The sequence below is a fragment of the Zingiber officinale genome, chromosome 8A (genome assembly GCF_018446385.1).
Source record: "Zingiber officinale cultivar Zhangliang chromosome 8A, Zo_v1.1, whole genome shotgun sequence".
Taxonomy (NCBI): domain Eukaryota; kingdom Viridiplantae; phylum Streptophyta; class Magnoliopsida; order Zingiberales; family Zingiberaceae; genus Zingiber; species Zingiber officinale.
Window position 1 is genome coordinate 128504921 of NC_056000.1, and position 22770 is coordinate 128527690.

General features: G+C 34.6%; 1 protein-coding gene across 4 annotated transcripts in view; it reads right to left on the reverse strand.

Annotated features, from left to right (window-relative positions):
• The window catches only part of LOC122010205 (glycine--tRNA ligase, chloroplastic/mitochondrial 2-like), a 38587-nt gene extending 16869 nt beyond the window's left edge, over positions 1 to 21718 (reverse strand). The window contains exons 1-19 of one of the 4 annotated variants that reach the window (XR_006119809.1): positions 21375 to 21718; positions 20698 to 20748; positions 20324 to 20391; positions 17753 to 17834; positions 17569 to 17632; positions 15305 to 15360; positions 15122 to 15199; positions 14714 to 14788; positions 14568 to 14638; positions 9114 to 9230; positions 8929 to 9030; positions 7481 to 7601; positions 6899 to 6982; positions 6586 to 6672; positions 4672 to 4773; positions 3932 to 3995; positions 2371 to 2426; positions 1970 to 2041; positions 400 to 482 (exon numbers count right to left, since the gene is read on the reverse strand). Coding sequence is in view for 3 of the 4 variants with exons in the window: in XM_042566661.1 (XP_042422595.1) it covers positions 400 to 482; positions 1970 to 2041; positions 2371 to 2426; positions 3932 to 3995; positions 4672 to 4773; positions 6586 to 6672; positions 6899 to 6982; positions 7481 to 7601; positions 8929 to 9030; positions 9114 to 9230; positions 14568 to 14638; positions 14714 to 14788; positions 15122 to 15199; positions 15305 to 15360; positions 17569 to 17632; positions 17753 to 17834; positions 20324 to 20391; positions 20698 to 20748; positions 21375 to 21644 (1703 nt within the window). In the remaining variant the exon portion in view is untranslated. Of the gene's footprint in view, positions 1 to 399; positions 483 to 1969; positions 2042 to 2370; positions 2427 to 3931; positions 3996 to 4671; positions 4774 to 6585; positions 6673 to 6898; positions 6983 to 7480; positions 7602 to 8928; positions 9031 to 9113; positions 9231 to 14567; positions 14639 to 14713; positions 14789 to 15121; positions 15200 to 15304; positions 15361 to 17568; positions 17640 to 17752; positions 17835 to 20323; positions 20392 to 20697; positions 20749 to 21374 lie in introns of all 4 variants that reach the window. The other 3 variants (XM_042566661.1, XM_042566660.1, XM_042566662.1) reach the window with 3 other exon arrangements.
• Between the last annotated feature and the right edge of the window lie 1052 nt (positions 21719 to 22770).

The following is a 22770-nucleotide window of genomic DNA, read 5'->3' on the forward strand; positions in this document are numbered from 1 at the left end:
TGACTTGAGAATTCTGTTCATGGCGACCCTAGTATAAGGTCAAGGAGAAATTTGATATAACTGTTAATCAATGTCCAATGCATAGTTGTTAAAGCGACAAGTGAAATTTTCATTGATTAAACAAAATCATTAAAATTATCTAACTTGGAATAGTAAATGCTGAATATATCTAAATGAAGATAAAATAGAAGCTGAAATACAGGATAAGCATAGTAACGGAATGAGAAAAGAACAGTTAGGTTTTGTTTCTATGAAAAATTACCTACAACAGAACTCCAAAGTAAAATGGCAAAACTATTTTATTTTATCTAGATAGAAGCTAAAATACCAGATAAGGACAGCAAATGGAATGAGAAAAAAAAATGGATAGGTTTTTGTCTCTACCAAAAAATTACCAACCTTGAAACTCCTCCAAAAGAAAAAGGCAAAACTGTTTCACCATGTAGTGCTAAAATCCAGCGAATTGGCCTACTAAACAAGACCTATATGTGAAAAAAGTTCAATATCTTAAAATGAATTGGAGAATAAAGTATATGGCATGAGGCATGAAAATAGAGTATAAACAAGGTTTCAGGTAGCATAATAACAATTTTAAAAGATGGAGAAGAAGTGCCTAGACAGAAATCAGAAAATCCATGATAAAAAAAAAGATTGTAAAAAATAGAATTCCAAAATTAACCATACATATGCAAGCAGATTTTATCCATAAAATATCAGACGACAAATATGTATTGAATGGCCTGAATGAATGGCTCCCTCCAACTTGACATAAATATATCTAATATGTCAAGTAAAGATTTCCAAGACATTGTAGAAATTTGAACAACAAAATACTATGCAATCTAATCAGCACATCAAGCCAATAAATCAAAGTCCAACATTTGTGTAGATTGAAGTAGTCTCTTTACAACAAGACTTTTACGAAATTTCATAACTGTGCCATATATTTCAGCCCCAACACAAGATAAATTTTGTTGATGGCTATGTTAGACCCTGACAGACAGCACAAAACAATATCAAAGATCATTGAGCATGGACCATAACTGTATTTGTTATAAGTCTTGGTCATCAACTAGCAATGATATAGACTACAGTAGCAGAACAAATTCATGTTTTCAACCTCAAATAATACCCATAGTTTGCTGTTGTATTATCACAGTATAGTTGAAATTAACTGCTCTTCAATGTAAGAAGCATTTAAATTTTTGGTTGGAAAATCTCATTGTTGGACCAGTAAAGAGCTGAAATTGGCACCATCACATATCACTCTTATGAGAAATAAAAAAATCAAAAAGTGATTAAAACAAATAAATTTTTAGTTTTAGTTTTAGTGTATAATATGCATCGATATGGAACAGTACAAATCATATTGCAGAGTGGCTGATCACATTCAGGTATCTTTTCTCTGTACGGGCCATTATAATTCGTAATTATAATTGTTGTTGGTAAGAAAACCATCCTATGTTAAGTAGTCTATAATGAGCTCAGCTTAGCAAGCTTATGCTAGTATCAAACTGTAGCACCAAGTAGAGAGGTGGATAACACTAAATATAGAGATATAAGTGGTAAAGCTGTTGTTGTGTTGACACTACTATCACAGTGTTGACCTATGACTTTTGCAAAAATATTTTTTTTTTACATTGCTCTTTATATAATATTTTGGCTCTTGATCAATTACAAACTTAACTCTCTTATGACAGTTGTATGTAAAATAGTGCAAGAAGACCTCAAACCATAACTAAGATGTACTTTTCATGGACCAAATCAAAAAAGGAAATGAAATAATCAACACAGCATAAGAGAAACCTAGCCATCAAAGCTTGTAGGCATTTGACAGTAGTATGCTAGAAATTCAGTAAAGAAAGCATATTGTGCAAAAACTTCATATTGATGTATTTGTTTCGAGATAAACAGATGTGATTATTAGTCCCAATTGCTGAACATAATGTTAAAAGGTGACATTTCTCACCTGGGAATTCCATCTCATCGATTTTGGAAAAGAAATCAAAGCCAAAATACTTGGTAGACCATCTACAAGAACCTAGTAATGCCAAAAAACGGATTAAAGCAATATTCAAATAGACTCCTGTAGGAAACAACATATCATATTGGTCAAAGACTTCCATATAATGCAATCAGAGATGGAATCATGCCACTGATTGATTCCCAATTTTGGAATATAGGGACTAATGTCATTGGATACAAAAAGCCCCCTTGAGAAGAAATGACACAACAGAAGAATTGCATAGAAAAGGAACAAAGGAAACAGTCTACATCTCAAAAGTTTGATAATAAAATGAAGTCAGAAGAAAGAAGTTCAAATGTCTCAGAAAACAATATAATTCAATCATTATAGACTAAGCTATGAACCTCAAAAGTGGATTGTTTTGATTCCTTGATCCTAGCATATACATACTCAGTCTTTCCTGCACGACAAAAAAAAAAAGAGTAACAACAAATAACATTTTTGATTCATTATTGATCTTAAGAAAGCACTACTTATAAGATCTGAATTTGAATAACAAATAAAACCTCAAAGGATTCTGTAAACAGAAACTCCATAGTTAAGCTTGCATGAGTCTCATAAAAGTCATATAAAACTTATTTGCCAGGAGACACCAAACCAAGTTCCTTCTAAGGGATTTTTAACACGTACATGTTGCAGTCACCATAACACTGGGTTTTTCCACCATCTCCTCACTCTTTGAAAAATGTAAGTTCCTTCCAAAGAATTTGTCAGAAGTTCAAAATGTAATCTCATCATTACAATGGGTTTTTTATCATCCTCTTACCTTTCATTCCCAATAGGTAGGTTATAAAACTTGCACTATTATATTAAAAAATTTAAAAGTAGTTCCACTAACAAGAAAAGAGGCAAGAGAGTATTTAAGATGGATGGGTCTGAAATCTTTATAAGAGAGATATTAGGGAGCTATTAATTAATGTAAAGAAAGAGAGATAACAACAAAGATATCATTACTAGAATGTTTAGATGGTTGAAATGGAAAGGAGAGTTTCATTGTTGACTGACATACTGTGTTGAGATACAAGTTGGTCTCGGCAAACATTGATCAACGCAAGGAAAATGATGAAGAAAGGCAGTAAAGAAGAAGATTTTTCCCATCAAGTCTGATTGCTGAATTGTCGATAGGTGTCAATGTCCATGAACACCGGGATTGTGAATGATGTTCGTCACACCTGTTGATCTGGCTTTAATCAAATCAATGGATATTGAGGTAGAATGTAACCTTACCCACTTTGATTCATGACACTCATTGCCCGGCAGGTTACTGCTTCATATCTTCATTGCGCTCCGAGGGATGTTGCACTATATCGTCTTGAGCCGACCTACCCCCCACAGTTCATATACATTGTTTACCTTTTCTAATATTGTTATGGTTTATTGATCTGGATCTGAAGCATTAGTTGAGGTAAGCTGCCTTCCTTTTACAACTCCTAGTACTAAGTTGATATTGCTTACAATGTCAGGTGCTGATCTTGTATTGTTTGATCTAGCATTGTGGTAACAGATCTGTTGTTGGAGTGTTGATTAAAGGTATGTTCAGATGGGGAGTGTAGGTTGGAGCAAACAAGTAGGTTCTTTCGAATAGGATGTTGTTATTTGGTCCAGATTCAGGAAGGGAGATTGGAAATGGTTCCTTTTTGTGGTTAAGAGGTGATCCTATAGTCAAGGATTGTTATGAACCACAAACATAAAGTTGCACCAAGTATCAATAAAGAACTTAGGAAAATAATCAGAATTGCAGAGTGTTGTTGATATCACTATATATGAAGATGTCTTTTTTCCATTGGACAAATAAATAAAAGGGACCTTGATGTGAAGGTGGAGTAGAAAGTGGACAATAGATAGATCAAATAATAATGCACACACTGTGAGTGCATTAGTGCATAGCATGCATGGGAGACTGACCTTCAAATTTCTTGTATAGATCATCCAGGGTTATGCCATTCTTGCGGCAGAATCCCTTAGCGGCCTGCAACAGAAGAAGAAACTTCAATCCGATAATAATGAATATAGACAAGCTCTGCATTGAAGAAAAGAAAGGAAAATGATAAACAAGAAAAATTATTTGAGCATTGAAAGTTGGCTGTCCATCCTCGAAAAGGTCAGGTAATTGGATGTTTGTCAACATAAACAGTTTAACAATTTTCTGTTTCCAGGTTTGAGAGGAAAAATAAGAAAATTTGAAAGAAAGAAAAAATCACCTTTTTTGACTTCTTGATACAGTGAAAATATAATTTATATGTGCAGGGTATTTTATCTTTCTAAAAAAAAGAATTGCCAATTACTATTACTATAATATATACTATTCAAGATTTCTAGGAAAGCGGAAAACAGTTTTCTTTCAAATACCCTTTCAGAAAAGATCAATACCTAAATGAAGTCTTTTCATCATACAACTCATACATACAAAACTAGCATGTATGATGTTCATTTGAATATTAATCATTAAGATATAGGTGCACAAAACAACATTTATGCACCATATTAAGTTATATTACTTGAAAAGGACATCATAATTGCAAAACAGAAATAGAAAATAGGTGGAACATCAGATGTTGCATGAATTTGAAAATTTTAGCATATTGTCCTTCTTAAGAGGCATGCTAACTAAAATATGTTAGTAGGAACTGAAGCAAAAGATAGACCTGAGTAGGAGTTCCTTCGGAATCAAATGCCCTTGCTGCTGGAGGGCCTCGAACCTCAATCTCATTCTCTGCTTGCATATGACTTAGACTCTCAGTAAAGACCTGTGAATTGATCCACATGGCTTAATAGTTGTATACTGATTGCAGCATTGTAGGCAATAATTGAGCTGAGCACAAAGCAGATTATATCAACTACCTGCTTTAATTCGGAAAATGAAATGGTAAATCTTCCTCCATTTCATTTCATATTTAAACTACTAATTAACCTAAGTAGTTTAGAATGGCTATGTTCAAGGGCTTGATCAAGAATAATTTTAAAGATCCAATGTGCTGCTAACAGGTCAGAAAATATTCCTTTGAATATCATAAAGTAGTTAGATCAAGTATTCTTTACCACTTTATTGATAATTGTAGCATGTTTGTTGGAATATCAATTGATCAGCATATTGTAATAGCACATACAACTGCAATGTGAAATGCCACATAATTTTGAAACTTTTGTTATACACATTGCATATGTTTGACTGATTGTCATTTTGTGACTGCTTGATGGTCTAGCGATATCAGAAATTATTATATCAATTGCTAAAGCAATAAACAAAACCTTGGAGGTATAGTGATTCAATACCAAGATATGAGTAGAACTATGTTTTAAACATATATGGTATAACAACTTCATTCATAGAATTGAGCAACAGCACCTGATCAGCCAGGGAAGAAACACATAATGCAGTTTAAACCTTTTGCAAGCAAAGAGGCACAAAGATGAGTATATTCCTGAGAAGTTTCACAAGTATGGTAAAATGGAACAGAAAGCTTTTGACATTCTATTAGAAGAAAGACTAGTAGTTACGAGAGAGAGAGAGAGAGAGAGAGAGAGAGGCAGAGGTAAGATGATGTTAATAATCTTCTTTAGATGAGTACAAAGATTTAAAGAAATATGTTAGGTGAATAATGTACTATTTAAATGGAAAAGAATGATGATCCTGATATCATGTGAACAAGATTTTACATAAAATATGATGTTCATTTTTTTCATTTAATATGATTTTTAAAATTGTTATCTTCTACATCTAACAAATTCAGTTTTTTCCAAATTTCATTTTACCTTTTTTAGAATCTTCTCAGCCAATATTAAGTTAATGATGATGGTGATATCATGTGATCAAGATTTTAAATAGAACACAATGTTCATTTTTTTCATTTAATATGACTTTTAAGAATTATTATCTTCTACATCTAGCATATTCAATCTTTTTCCAAATTTCATTTCACTTTTTGCCAATATATTAAGTTTTTGCAGCAGCATAATGGATCATCACAAAGAAGTTCAATCCAATCCTAATAATGAATAAAGAAGATAAATTAAGGATATTAACTATGTATAATTGTCTGTATCTTAACCGTGAATAATAATATTGCATAAATGTGTCTATCATAAACACAAACAAAAAAAACAAATTGGAGTTGGCCACATAAACTATGAATATTATCCCTCCATTGACCTATATGCAAGACTATATCACCATAATTCTTGAATATTATAATTATTTTTCCTTAGCTAAACTACTAATGTTTTCTATAGGCTGATATTGATATCTTCAGTCTTAAGTTTACTATAAGAACCTATTACATCAACAGAGATAACCAGATAAAAAATTTAAGCCATCTTACAAGAGACAGTAAACGCATCAAAAGTTCCAATATCACTTTTTGAGTGACTAAACTGACACAATCAGTTATCTTTTCTCAATCAAAGAAGAAAATAAATCCAATCATCAAAACTTAAGATACCAACAGGACCAAAGTTAGAGAAAGCATCTATCATTGTTCTAATCAAAAAAAGATGCAATTACACTTCCAACAAATAGTAAAAAATATTGGAAAGGATCATTTCAAGCTTCGAGTTCTTACCACAAGTCGGCGTGGTGTACCATATGATGAAACTTCTCCACAACTCAGTCTTCTTTTTTTCAGGTACTCCACAGTGAGACTTCTAAGCTGCAAAGAGGAAAAAAATGGAAGAGAAAAAAAATGCACCGGTTCTCCAATGGAAGACCCTAAGATATAACTATCCACTGAAATAATCATTTAAATTAGTAATATCTAAAACAAAATATAATGCTTGATTCACATAGCACAAAACTGCATCCCACTTTACAGGATAAATTATGAGAAACACATTATCCAGATAAGGAAGTTACTTTTTTTTCGGTGTAAAACATACCTGGTTACTTGCTTCAACTACATCATGAGGAGGCATCTCTTCAGTGCCAATCTCAAGAACAAATGCTCCAGGACGTTCCAATACCTTGAGGTAAAGCAATAGAATGGGACAAAAAAAAAACATTACACATGATGAACCTTTGTTAATTTTACACAATAAAAATTCACTAATACAAATTCACGAATAATATTGGAGCAAAAAAGACCAAACAGTGTAAAACTTCTAAATTAATTCAAAGGAACATAAAGAGTTCCGACTCAACAGACAAACCAGTCTAGTTGTTTAAACTTTAAAGCTCTGTCTACTAGGAAGAAGGGAAAGGGGAAGGGAGGGTAGGAAAGGAGTGCAAGGTGGAAGGAAGGGGAGAGAAAAATTCAGTTACTAAAACATGTCTATATTGAAGGAAGAGATTTTTACTAGACAGTTTATGGCATCACACCTTAGGGCCTGCAGAGCTTTCAACTAATGGAAATGACCGATCATTCAACAGTTGTTGCTTTAGGTGTTATAACTTACCAACAACTAAGACCATTATAGCCCATTAAGCAACATAATAAGACTAAAATTTGAAAAGGAATGAACCTTCTGCAATTGGGAATTTGGAAGATTTTGAAACAAGAGATCATTTTCCTTGGAAAATCCTAATGGGTGCCCAAGAGCTTCCCGTGTCTTCAACCAAAGTTGAGCACATTGCCGAGCAAGACTGCAACACATTTAGAAACATATGCACTGAAAAATAGCTTAGTAGCAGCTTTATCTTTTAAGATTAATAATTCAAGAAAACTTTAGTGGATAAAAAGATTGTCATTCATCAACTCAAATTTTTAATTTAACAAAAATATTAAGAAGTATGAATGTGATACTCCATAAAAGAAAATCACTTAAATGCCAAGTTATTTTATCCATTTAAGTATTCTATCTTCATGATATTGCATCCAAAAAACCATTGTAATTGGTGTTGTCAAACGCTTCGTAACCTCGATTTAGGGGATTGGGTGGATAGACATTGCTTTTATGCTCTCTTGTCCACATCCTCTTCCCAAAGCCAAATAGAAAACTAACCATACACCATGACCTAAAACCTAGTAGAGACAAAAATCTTCTCAACTTGCTTAGATAAATTGAGATAAAAAAATTAAGTACACATATCTTTAGATAATAGTCATTAGGTACAATCAATTTAATGCAATGAAATAACTTGTGAATCTAGTGGCTCCAAGTCTGCCTCCTCATTACTGAGTTTCTGCATTAAAGAATAGACCTAAAAATGATTGAAGAAGCCTGCCATAATCTGAACCCACTTAACTGCCCTAACAACCTTGGCATCAACATTTTTCTCAACAAATTGAAGGCGCATATGCACAAAGGTGTTCAAAATAGAGTATCCATTTGTATTGTAATCACCTGAAGCAAAAACATTAGACTGATTTCTCATACTGTTGACTCAGTGGAGCCTAATTTGCTATGATAAGTAGAGTTTTATGATGGAGCATGGCTAGGTATTCCAACTTGTTGAGCTGTCACGGTGTACAACCAACCAGGACAGTTGATGATATGTTGAATTGATCATCCAAGGATGTGTCATCAGTACCAATGAGCTAGTATGCTAATCCAAATAGTAAAATAGCCACTATGGAGAACAAATTTGACCCAGTCTCAGTCGACCTCATCATATTAAATCAGTGAAGGCTACAGCTATTATAGATAATTCAATAAATGTTACTCTTTTGAGACTCGATAACTCTAGATTTGGTTGATTGTATATCCAAACTCCTCGGCTTATAAAAGGAGAAAAACTCTAGAGGCATAATAAATTGTAGAAGTTACCTAAAAAGTTGTCTTTTCGGATAGTGTCACTAAAAGTACAACAATATAGCCAAAACTTCAACTGATCAATAAACAATATGAACAGACTACCAAGTTGAGCTATGCACATAATGCACTAATAAGTATTAACACGTTCATAATTTTGTTGTCAATCTCCATTGCAGATATGCAGTCATAAAATAATAGAAGAAAAACAGACTTACCTTCGCATTCGTGCAAAATATCTAGCACGTTCAGTAACACCAACAAAGCCTCTAGCATCTAATATATTAAAAGCATGAGAAGCCTTCAAAAGCTGATCATACCTAAGTACAGCAAGAAAAGTGACAATCAAATCTAGTTCATGAAGGAGATAAAATTAGTCACTGTAAGTAACACTTGGGCATACGCAGGAATTGGAAGTTCAAGAGCCAGGAGGGATAGGGCTTCATCTTCAAAATTCTCAAAGCATTGTTGAATATGACTTATATTTGCATGCTCCAAATAGTATGCACTCATTTCCCTCCTAAAACAGACTAAACAATGTTATCATGAGTCATGACAGCAAAAGCCAAATGCCTCACACAACTCAGACAACAAAATATATTACAATTTAATAGTAAAATGTATGATATTGGCCAACAAATCACAGTATCATATTACATATCATGCATTAGAGGTTAGACCATGACAATGTCAAACATTACAAAACCTTCTTTCCAGGTATATTTCAAACCTACAAAAAGAATTTAAATCAGAAGTATAAGACTTTGCATCAAACATTACAAAAGTTAGCTTCAAAGAAAACATTAAGCAATAGAATCAGTAATTACAGAAACCAAAATTTGTTTAATGAAACAGGGAAGGTACTTAGTACATAGTTGTCCTCAGAATTTTAGAGGAGAAAACTAAAATTGATAACAAAGAAAAGCATTGAGAAAAATTGTATGTCATCATTGCATATGGAAGGCAAGAGTTTAAATTACCGATCTAAGGCTGATTTTATGATCGGTCAAGCTGACATCATACTGAGTTAAAATTCCAACCTTCCATTTGGGAAGGTAAAGTGAAGGGCCTTCAAATCATCCATCACCACCTCCGATCTCAATCCAATATTTTGAACTTTTGAATGTTAGGGATTTATGATATGATGTCTAAATTCACTAACTATGCATACAAATAGAACATAACTAAGTTTTAGGCATTAAATAATCCAAAGTTATAATAAACTTGGATCAGTAGGTACTTACTAGCATAGTAGCTAGTAAGAAAGGACTTATTGTCTTCTGAATTTCAATGTCCTAATACTAAATGACAGCCATCATGACTTATATGGTGAGAATCCGTGATGCCAAACCTTTCATTTGACTTGCCTTTCCTAGTAGACAATAATTCAATGGTGGAACATTATCAAGGCCTCCCCATTTATATCTCAAGCTCATTAAAGGTCTATCTACCTAGATATAGATATCCTCTGAATGTAACTCTATAAACTACTTGTGAACCATATCTCAATGTACACATGATAAGACAATCACAAAGATTTTCTGAAAGATCTAGCTCAACAACTTCGACAATCATACCTGAAATTGGAGGCAACAAAAAGTCAGAGGGGAAGGCAAATAAGGAATATAGCACTTAAGGATGACAATGGATACCAGATAATCAAATGTCCACAGGTATCCATCAGTTAAGTCAGGTTTAGGTACCTAATTATTGTAACAAAAGGTGATTACGCTCACACCAGGCGCCGTTCATATCCCGTCCCAAGTTATGTGAAGGGAGGTAAATCACGGATCAACTTATAGCCGACCGTTAAGTGGCTAAAGGGTGGGGTACCTAATTATGTGCGATACTCAGGTGGGTTGGATTCACAAAAAATTGTGGGTACCTAGGGGTACCAACTACCAACACATTTTACACATTCAAATTGATTACCCTTGGAATCAGATAGCCATTTATAATGCTAAGGGGTTATTTAAACAAGTTTTGGTGGCAACTATTTCATTGAGTATAGATTCAAAGTATACCTAAAATGTTGATAACCACTTGATTCCTATCCCTAACAGCAAGTATGACAAATGTCGGCATTATCGTGCGAGTCAGACATGGAAAAAGGCTTGTCAACTTGCCTTGTCATCTATGTTACATTACGTCTGGAGGGCCCGAAATTGCAGTTTTTTCGGTGAGGGGCAGTTAGATATAGAGAAATATTCAAGAATGTGCAAATACATGTATACAAGTCTTTATGTATTTATTCTGATTCGATACTTCATCATACATGAGTAGTCCCTACAGACCCATTTTTTACATTTTGACACATGCTATACCACTTTTACTTATCCAAAAAAAAGTATGACATAAATGCAACAAGTTGAGAATAGGAACATAAGCAAAAGCGACATTCTCTAACAGTTTAGATTTTCACCACAATTAACTAGCTACACAAACACATTTGAATCAAGCCCCAATTATAACAAGTAGGATTGGTCAACATAGACAGAGATCAAGCTAACATGCTATATAACTTCATCATAATCTCACTCCTTGAACATGATTGAAAATAATTATCTTAAACCATTGACTCTCAAATGGGAACAATAGCCACACACAACATTCACATTGGGTTTTGTTGGCCCAAATGTAAAACTCAATTATCACAAGAAAACTTAAATTCAATCCACCAACTAATCAAACACGTACCATAATTTCACCCCCTCTCCCCTTAATCTAGCAAAGTACATAGAGCCGACTCCACCCAAAATAAAAACCAATCATCCATCCATTGATGTTCGCAAAGCGATGGGAAATACATCACCAACTTCCAATCAACTAGAGTAAACAACATAAGCACATGTTGAAGATCATTGATCCCGAGTTTATCACCTGTTAACCAACTACAACTAACCAAATTTTTCAATATCGCCCACGGGGCACACTCAATCGTAAGATAACTAGCATCAAGCTTATAATTTGATCACCAACAGCAACTCATGAAATTTATAAATATCGCCCACGTACCATTCCCCATGCTACTATTAATGACAACTTATTAATAACAAAACCACAAAATCAAATATCCATTAATAGACCATCAGAAAGCAACATATCACAAAATCCGTTTTCACAATATCCACAAATCCCAATTCATCCTCAACATCAATCAAACCTGATAGCTTTATGAATGCTGATAGAATAAAAGGAAGTCATCCACCCTTCAACACCCACTGCTAACAAATTGAAAGATATCCACCATAGATCAACATTAAATATTTCTGTCGTACCAACTAAAGGGATTATACCTCAAAGTCATTGAATCCAGGATATGGGGAAGTTTGTTGCAACATATTTTTAGTGAGACAGATGATGTGCTCACAAATTTATCTTCCTAGTGACCAGCTCTCATCGTTGGGTACTATCAAGATGTAGAACGATATCACCATCCTACCAAAGGTGTTATTGATCCATCAAAAAAGATGTTATTGATCTATTGGCACCAATATTAGGAAGCAGCCAGTGCACACACCTTACTAGTGCACCTATTATCTATGACTGCAACACTTCAAAGTTGGTTGAACTCCATTTAAAATCCTCTCACATGCAAGATAATCCACTATTAACACCTTCACTAGAGCAGGAATCATGCACATGCCCGGTCACCATCCTACCAAAGGGAGTCTCAAACTCTAACTTGTCAATGCCATTATCATTACCCAATACAAAGGAGGTAGATTACAAAGGAGAGCGACAAACAAGAAAAGCATTGACAAATGAAAGCGAGAAGGATCAGAATGGGTGTTGAACCTCAATAATTCAAAATTTAGGTTTATCAATGAACTATGTATTTCATAATGCATCTTCAGTTAAATGGCAAATAATTTGGTCTAGACCAATAAAAACTCGATGCAGCCCATTGAAATCCTTAATTTGATCCAAATTGTATAAAGATATGAACCAAAAAACAATCAGCTCTACTCTACATGATCAATATTTAAGTTGATTAGGTCAAAATCAATGATAATGAAGACAACAGGTAGTATTCCTAAGTTCATTAATCAAATTATATAGTCTGGTTTTTAATTAATCTCAAGAATAACTTTATCCCTTTAGCAGTATTGTCGATATCATTGTCATCTTTGTGGACTAGCCATTGTGGTGCCATGTCCGAAAACATATAGATATCTTCAACAAATTATTACTCATTGATAGCCTTTTGAGGATACACTGACATCAAGACATTGGTCATGCCTTTAACCATATGTTGACTGATTTCCCTTTTAGGTTAAGATGCAAGCTAAATTGCATGGTTGGATGGAGGTTGTAGTAAGTGAGATGGAGATCAACAATGTTGCAAGTAGGATCAAAGTAGTTGTCATAAGTGAGATGGAGATCAACAATGTTGCAAGTAGGATGAAACTAAACCCTTTTCAACTAGGATGACATTAGAGCAGATTGGACAAGGCGCTTGAGGATTATTATTGGCAAAAAATCAAAAGAACACCCTTTATTTTCATTATCATCAAAAGAGTGCTCCATTTTGAAAGAAAAAAATATCAAAAGAGGACCTATATCCCTGAAAATACCATTGCTCTTGTTTTAGTAGCTTTGGCCAATGTTGTTCCAACATACTCATAATTACTACGTAATTATAATCAAAACTTATTTGACATTGGTTAAAATTGCTCAAATATTGGTTGAAATTACTCTAATTTGGTCAAAATTGGGTCAACTTGGTTAAAACTAGTCAAATAGTATTGAAGTAGTTTTGAGCAGTTATTGAAATTCCTTAGAGCAGCTTTGGTCAACTGGTACTCACTTTAAAATGCACTACTTCTCCTCCCTCACTAAGGTTCGTCATCCATGCTAGGAGTTGCATGTTAGTGCATTTAGGTGCTTTGGTAAGGATTGTCTGAGCTCACCGCCCATTCTCAAAGACTGAAGTTTCAAATCAGGAACTTCAATCTCTTAAAGAAAAATTGTTGTTTAAGTGGGTAGCAGCCAACCTCTCAGTTGGTGACAACAATCAAGTTCTTTACCTCCTGACATGGTTGAGTCACAGTTGGATCTTCCTCGGTAGACTCTTCTACTGGCATACTCTCACAAGTCATGGTCAATATGTAAGCCATTGTCGTCGTCTGTGGAGAGTTAATATTGGTAGAAGAGGAAAGAAAAATGAGGTCAATACGATAAGGAAAGATCACTCTTGAACAGTATATTTAACTACATTGCCTACTCCCCAGGCTATCAACAATTTCCCATAAATTGGTTGTCGAAAAGGGATTGAAAGAGTAAAGGCTTGAAAAGAAAGAGAAAAAAGACAAACTCAGGAAGATAGCCAAAACAATAATGTTGATCATCTTATCCTTTACCCACACAACATGTACTGTGTGTACATTTGCTCTCCTATGATCTGACAGATGCAAAACCTGTGAGTTAGAAGGGTGACTTAGTACTAAATTACTAAAATTTTGTAGTATTAAGTAAAACAGGTGAATGCTAAACAGCTAAAGTATAGTTGATAATTTATTATAGAATAATGAGAAAATTTGAAAATGGCCTTGGATCAAGGTCAGTCTGATTCTAAGCTAATAGACAACTAAGATTGCTGAAAAAAATCTCTTAACAAGCCTCTCATTGAAGGATTGTTGTTGATTAGGTCTACTCGGACACTAATACTACAACTCAGCAATTGCACAACAATGTCAACCTGATGAACATGACTCTAGTGCTGAGCTCAGAAACAATGGTTAGAAGCATTCATAAGCTAACACAAAGTAGCACTTCTGTAGTAGTAGTTGGAAAACCTGATAAAATTAAGGTGAAAAAAATACTCAAGAAGTTCGATTATAGGTATAAAATTTACTCATTTTCCAGAAACAGTTCTCCGTAAGTAATTCCATCTGCGTACTGGATTTTCTTGAAATGATTGACACCCTGTCAAACATGCTCATTCAAGAATAATAAAACAAGAAATAAGTTATATGGTATTCTGAACAAGGTAATCTTTACCTGAAGAAGCATGAGGATTCTTTCAAGGCCATAAGTTATTTCCACTGAAATTGGCAAAAGTGGAAGACTGCCAGCCTGAAAACCAGAAGGAAAAAAAAAAATTGGTCTATAATATGGACAAAGCCTAATATTACATTAAAAGAGAGATAAAGGATGCTAATATTATATTGCATTGGAAGATACAGACAGTTTCAACATAACAAAATAAATTATGACATAAACAGCAATAAATTAAATGATGTAAGCCAGTCCAAAAGTGTATAAGAAACAAATTATGAGTAAGACTATCTTAACAATGATAGCAGTGATCCTAGTTTGTTATCAAAAAGGAACAAGATGAGAAATGTAAATATATCAATCTCCTAAAAAAACAAACAATATTACCTAGAGATTACAGAACCAAAATACCTGCTGAAAGTATGTGAATTGTGTAATTTCCATCCCATCCATCCATATTTCCCAGCCCAATCCCCATGCACCAAGAACCTATGAATCATTCAACAACTCAATACAATCTCTATGGTATAATTCCACCACTATGTAGAATAGAAAATCCATAATGGAAAAAAAAGCAATAATGATATTCTTTACAGGGCTTTCCCAATTGTCCTCCACAAAACGAATGTCATGCTTATCTACATCAATTCCTGCACAGAGAAATGAAACAGACCAAAATTTAGAAACAACTTATATATTAAAGTGACATAACAAACAGAAATGATATAGCAACTCTATCGATTAATGGCTACCCTTTTACATTTGAATATAAAATTTGCACTGAACAAAACTTCTGTACCTTTATATCATAAGATACTAATTTGCCCTCTGTTAAGTACAAGTTATAAGATACTACAAGAGTACTAGTTATCCATAAATTTCATGGTGCTCACTCTTGTCATGGTATGGTAATCCTTGTTTCAGTCTTCAAAGAAACTAGCAAGAGGAAATGCACAATGAGCTGCAACTAACCATCTTTTTTGTTGTTGTAATTGTCACCATCATTAATGACATCAAATGGCATTTTTTGACTTTAACTCTAGCGTGATATCTAGCCCATTATGGCCAATATACAACTTGAGGTTGAATGGATGCACCACCCCCTATTTCTTTCTTTACTGTGGCTGGCACCCAGCCTGAATATTATTAATTTTGCCATTGTCAATGTTAATGACTTTCTGCTTCTCGTGTTGAAGAATGAGCAGGCATAGGATCAACAGCTCCATGTAGCATGAGTAAGAACTCACCCCTGTGAGAATCTATCGAGATCACCTCCATAAGGAGGATTATCCTTGTGGGAATGCTGCTTTGGCATTGTGAAAAACAGGCAACTTGGGGTTTCAAAGAGCAGTGATGGAGGAGAGGAGGCAAGCCTCACCCATGTTGCAATACTTGGCAAGGCAATGGACTGTGTAATAGTAGACTAGGGTAGATACCTTGAGCTTGTGAATGTTACAAAGGAGGTGGCTCTGCATACCCAAGAGAAGGAACAAACCCATGTGGAAACCTGTCTGAGATCGCTCCCATCAAGCAGAGTAACCTTTCTCCATGTGTCGTCGTCATTGTTAGAGCTGAAAAGGGACCGGCAGTTGTGTGCACAGCAGAATCAAAAAGGGAGTGCTAATCATATAAGAAAAGTATGAAGGAGAGTGGTGGTCAGTGGTCACATGCATCACAAAGTTTGAAGTGGAGAGAATAGGGAACAGAAGCCTAAGGTTCACAGTGGTCAGACCATAGCCAAAAAAGGACCACCGCCCCATGAGGAGTGGAATCTGAACCAGTCGCATGCATAACAGAGTCAAAATCTGCGTGCATAGTGAAGTCAAAAGAGGAGGGCAGCTGTTTAATGGATCACAAAGTGAAAACTACTAGAGGCCATGAAAGCAGAAGTTAACCCGAGGGAGAGGAGTGTATTCTGTGAAGTGTGCGACTGCTGAATTACACTACCCAACAGTTGTAACCCTGACAATGTGTTGTGGAGGAGAAAATTTGCTCGGGCATGCTCGAAAACCCTTTTGAAGTAAAGAATGTAATAATTTCTCCCTCTCGCTCATATATAACATTCTAACACTCAATAATTCATGCCCGCACTTGCATCCCTTCCTTGGATTGCACCTTTTCTCAGCTAGCAAAAGCCCTAACCTACATGAGTTAGTTACTCTAGGATGTAACAATTGCTTTGCCATTTGAGGGAGGACTATTATCTTTACCCAGTTAGTTAATTACCTTAATAACATCAAGGTATAAAATAGAACTAAAGTGACTTGCCGGCAATCCTGTGTAGGAGCATGAACAATGGCTAGACAATCTCCACAAATGCCAATGCAAGCATTGCAAAACATAATGAAGTCTTGCCTTACTTGGGAAAGCCAAAAAGGAGCACAATCATCCTCAACATTCTCATATTTAGCACTAGTGTTCGGAAAAATAAGATCAAGTTGGAATGTTAGACAAAATGTCCAACTTGTAGTAGGTTGCATATTTTCTCATTCATTGGAAGGGGCAACCAAAGAAAAATAAATAAATATGAATATTTTCCAAGTTCTCACAAGCCCAGTAAAATGTTTGACCAAGTCTTAGGATACCTAGTTATAAGCCTATCCACTAGACCCTCTCATTCAATTGCAATTTTTAAGATTTTGACTTTTTCTGAGGAACACAACCATGTGACTGATAGTTGACGCACATGGATTAATCAGCAGTCTCATTTGTGTTGCATGGTCATTGCCTTTGCCATCTAGTTTTAGAATCAAAAAGAAATCACTGACGATCATTGATGTAGCATTGAACTGGAAAAATGGAAAATGCAAACATCTTGAGAGGAAAAAAAAAATCAGACCAACTATTATGTTTTTCACCTAGTGCCAAAAGGCTACGAATGAATAGTTCTTGTGAATTCCCAGGATCAGGTTTCAGGATAACCTGCAGACTTAAATAAATTACAAAAGATTAGTAAAAACTACTTGAATGACTAATTGAACAAAAATGCCTTCACAAATTATGTCAATCTTAAGCAATTGTTGACAAGAAACTAAATCTAACCTGAAATTGAGTGTGACGTTGGAGTCTGTTAGGATTGTCACCATACCGACTATCATCTGGGCGTACACTAGGCTCCACATACCTTTAGCAAAATTTTGATAATAACAGATCAGAGCATTTAAGAACAAATTAAGAGGATTCTGATCAAAAAAACTGGTGCCAAAGTTATGTTTATGGTATCAGTTAAAAGGAAAGAATAATTAAAATTCATTCGACAAGTGAGTAGCTGCACAAAATATAAAACCCCTGGCATAATAACTAATAGTCCAAAGGAATTAAGACTATTTGTTCCAATGCTCTTCTCAAGTTGGAGAATAGTTAATCAAACAAGTTTGACAAAATAGACATAAACAAATCAGTGAGAAGCTTGGTAAGGATATCAATATTATGTTTATCAGGTAAGGTAAAGATAGAATCTCTTTTGATTTTAAATGTGAGGCACAGGAGAATTGGGAGTCTGTGAACTCAACAGGAACAAGCATCTAGAAAGGCGAAGAAAACAGAAGAAAATGATTAGAGAGAGATAAAGAGAAATGTTTTGATATTCTCTTATCGAGAGTAAAGGTGGAAAAAAATGTCATGAGAACAGAAGATTATGTTTCCATTGTCCGCTCTTTCAAAAGCAAGAAGAAGATATAAGATAAGAGAGAGAGAAAAAGAAATTAGCATGGCCGATTGAGATCCATGCCAATAGTGTAAGGACCACGTGATTAAATGGGAGCATATTTATGTGACCCAGCACTAACAGTCAAAGTTTTAGAAAAAATAACAATAGACAAGGACTAGATTTGTGGAGCTTGACAATAGGCAGCTGCTTCATGAGGATGTTACAACGGGTATAAGTAGAAGAACAGCAAAATAGGGATATTAGATATCTAGATGAGAATGAGTATATCCTTGGCTGAAGAGAGTTTAACAATTGGCAGCTGCTTCACAAGGATGCTACAATGGGTATGGGTAGAAGAACAGTTAAAAGTGGGTATTAGATATTTAGATGAATATGTATATATCCCTAACCGAGTATGTTTTATGTACTAGTGAATCTAAGGATGTTACATAGAAATTGGTTAAGAGTATTTTGATAGGACGAATATAAAGTGAAGACACTGTGCATTATTGCATTCTATGCAAAATAACAAAAGTAGGGTGGGGATGAGCTTGCATTTGCGTGGTAGATGCAATACACTGCAAAAGAGTTAGGAGCAACCAAGGCAAAGGCAACAGTTGAAGAGGCAATGGTAGATTAATGGAGATGCAAGGTGCATCAAACTTGAGTCCCATGGGAGAAGTTGGAGCAACAAAGTCAATGGTGATATTGCCAACTTCAAAACATAGTGTGACCTCCTCAGCAAACTAACAACATTGAGGAGAATTAACATGTGATTGAGATGGAAAAATAATTTGTTGTCTGTGGGGATGAGAAGACACACACAAAACTATGTTGTTGAATGTCATTGTCAACAGATTTTGCAAATGTGAAGGACCATATATGTCAACAAATCAATAGCACAATCTGTATGTAATTAAGATATTTAGCATTACGAGAATGCATAATGTTTGTCAAAAATGTAAAGTAGTTTTAATGGGTTGAAGATTCTGATGGTGTATGTGAATGTTTATGAAATGGTCATGTTGCTTGAAGATTTCCTAAAAGAATGATAAAGTTTCTAGTGATAGGGCAAAGTTTAAACTGTAAAAAAGAATAATTGTTCCATTATGTCATATCCTTGGATTTTATCATACTTGAAAACTTGTATTTTGTATACTACATGAGTTGCATGTTTGCAAAATGTTTCAATAAACATCAAATATGTTCCCGTGCATTTGGTACATATTATCCTTTGTCATAAAAAGGCATCTCATGATCTTGCACTAACCACCATGGCATAAACGTCGATGAATTGAGCCCAAGCACAAAAATCTACTAGATTATAGTAAAGTCATGCTATCCCAGCATGGTTTTGAATGGAATGCGTTGGGCACAGCCTACAACCACACCACTCTAGGGCCAACACAAAACCTGAGCATAACCATAATTCAACTGGACCATTGGGCCACAAATTTAATAAATATAAGTAATAGAATATTCATAATAATATAAATTTCAAAAAAAGAAGGCCAGTTTAATAGAAATTATTTTTTTGATTATTCTAGGGATTTAAAGGCTAATGTGAAAAGTTTTATATCAAAAAACTATTTAAAAGGATACCTTACAGATCATACTTGGCTCATGACCATCCTCAACCCATTACATAGGCCATGCAATTACTTGATCTCATGTCATATTTGGCACAAGCCCATTTAAGATTTCTAGCTTATATTGTTAGTAACATTTAAATCTTTATATATGACATATATTGTTGGCTATACTAAATTTGGGCACATTTATTTTTATATAAAAGAAAAATTTGTGCCACTTTTGAATAAGGAATGGTTCAGCATAAGTCCTTCAAATTAAGTTTTATCCTTAATCATGTCAAAAAAATAAGACATTGTGGAAACATTAATGGAGCATGGAAAGGAACGGTGCAAATGTTAACAATAGGATAAAATCACTCAAAAGTGACTTACGCAACATTCCATGGTTCTGGACCTAATACCCTCAAGAATGTTGACGGATTCATTGTCCCAGCTCCAACCTAATAGATCAATTAACAACAATTCAAGGAAATTTAAGTATCATCATAGGGATAGTGAACTTAGAACACTCCATTTGTCAAACTCTGCATATGAATATTATAATATCACAAGATTATAAAAGTTACTCAACGTGGGGTTGTCTAGATGCACCATATGTATTCATTAAACTAAAAAGTATATTCTATGGGACACGTATGTATCGCAAAAATGGCTAAACACTCATAATGGCTTTTGAAAAAGTGTTTGCCTGCAATCTAAGTATGATGTTTATCAAGAAAGATCACAGGAAGAAGTTTAAATAATACCTCAGTATTGCTGCATTGCATTATGGCACACCCCACAGAAGCCCAATAGTCCTACAGTTTCACTGAAAATGATAAGGGATCTCTAATAAAATCAAAGAGACAAATATAGTATACTACATATGAATTGAGGCCTTCAACTAACAGCTATTCATAAATGGTACACAGATTGAAGGCTCCATCTTACAGCTCAAAACATGTAATATTGCATATGATTACCAATTAAACTAGAGTAATGAATGCTAAATATTAAGCCAAATATCAAGAGCTTAGGATTAGTGTATAAATTAACAGATGCATCCTCTCTTCTTGCCATCAGATTCAAATTTCTAGACTCGTACCTTGCAGGAAAATCAATAGAGTCAACTGGGCAATGACTTCAAAAACGACCACAAGATAAAAGGAACATAGATGATGGCTGATGCGAATGCTAGAGATGCTTAAGTTTTATTATTTTTGATGCCTAAGTTGTCATATTAGACCTCTTTTTAAGTTTATAATTGTTAGTATTATGCATTTTACTTGCAATCTACTAATGCATCCTTTCTTCCAGGCACTGGTGTCCAATTTCCTGATTCATCCCTTCTCAGCGAGATCAATAGCCTCAACTAGACAATGTACTCAAAAGTAATGGGTTACTGGACAAGAAATGCAGAGAAACTTAGAAATCAACGGCAAACCTGGAGACGCTGAATGGCCTGCTGAAAGGTAACCACAGGAGACTCAACAAGAGATCTATGGGATTCAGATTGAGATCGAGGAGCAGAAGAGAGCAATATCGCAGCGAAGTCGTTAGTTCGTGGGAGGGAGGGGATCAATCTGCTACAGAAAGAGAACTTGCGGGAACGATCATGGTCTCGCCCTCGTTTCCAGGCACGTAGACGAGGACGATACGAACGAACTCCGACGGCAAGCGGCGGAGCTGAGAAGGAGAGGGCGAGGAGCACCATGTGATGCGAGTGGAGGAGGAAAGGTTTGGATATCACGAAAGAGGGAAGAGGTTTGGAGATTAAAGATAACCCACGCACAAGATGAAGGATCCCATATTTGTTGCCAACCACGATCCATCCAACCAGCTTTAAGAAATTCAAAAAAAAAAAACAAACACACAGAGGCTACATTTAATAATATTTTTTAAAATTCGTTAGGACTTAGGGGTGTACTTAATGTTATATTTTTAATTATTTTAAATGATTTTTTGAATTAAGGGTGTATTCAATCAAAAGAGATGAAGGGTTTTCATTGATTTTTTTTTAATAATAGAATTGATTGATGTTTTTTGACTTTTATAAAATCTCATATAGTTGTGAAAAAAATTATACGGAGTTTTATAAACTTTTCTTCAAAACTTTTATAAATATTTTTAAATTTTATGGAAACTTGTGGATTTAAGAGGATGTATTCAATCTTGAAAAATCATAGGTGATTATCGGATGAGATCCTCTGGACTCCTTTTCCTAATCCACTCCTGGACCAAGAAAAAGGGATTGTGGGAGGCAATGGCCCCCACCGTGAGGACCATTGCCCCCCTCCCCCCCCCTCCCCCTCCCAATAAAAACTTTTTCAACTTTTTATATAATTTGTTTTAGTTAAAAAAAAAAAGAAAGAGAAGATAACATCTCACTTTAAAATAAAAATTAATAATATAATTTTAAATCCAAAAATATTATAATAACTTTAAATATTTTTATTTATAATTTTAACCCAAATCAACATGAAATATTGGTCAGCCCTTTAATTTGATCAAATTTATAATAAAATGTTAAATTGATAAATTGGGTTGAATTTCATTAAACTTTATTAAATTATCTATTAATTAAGTTGAGAACTAATTTAATTTATTAATATATATTTTATATTAAAACCTAATGTCTCAAATTTCTCTTCCCTCTACGCACAACGTCGCCGTCCAAATCAACTTCGACTTCGATTTCGACTTGCTCACAAGTAGCCGACGGAAGCATCACCGACCGCCTCAAACAATTTTATATTTGTTTTCTTCCTTTTCGACAACCCTGTTAACGTTCCGTGAGTGTACGGATACGTCGTCAGTAATAAAGAAAGATATCATATGCA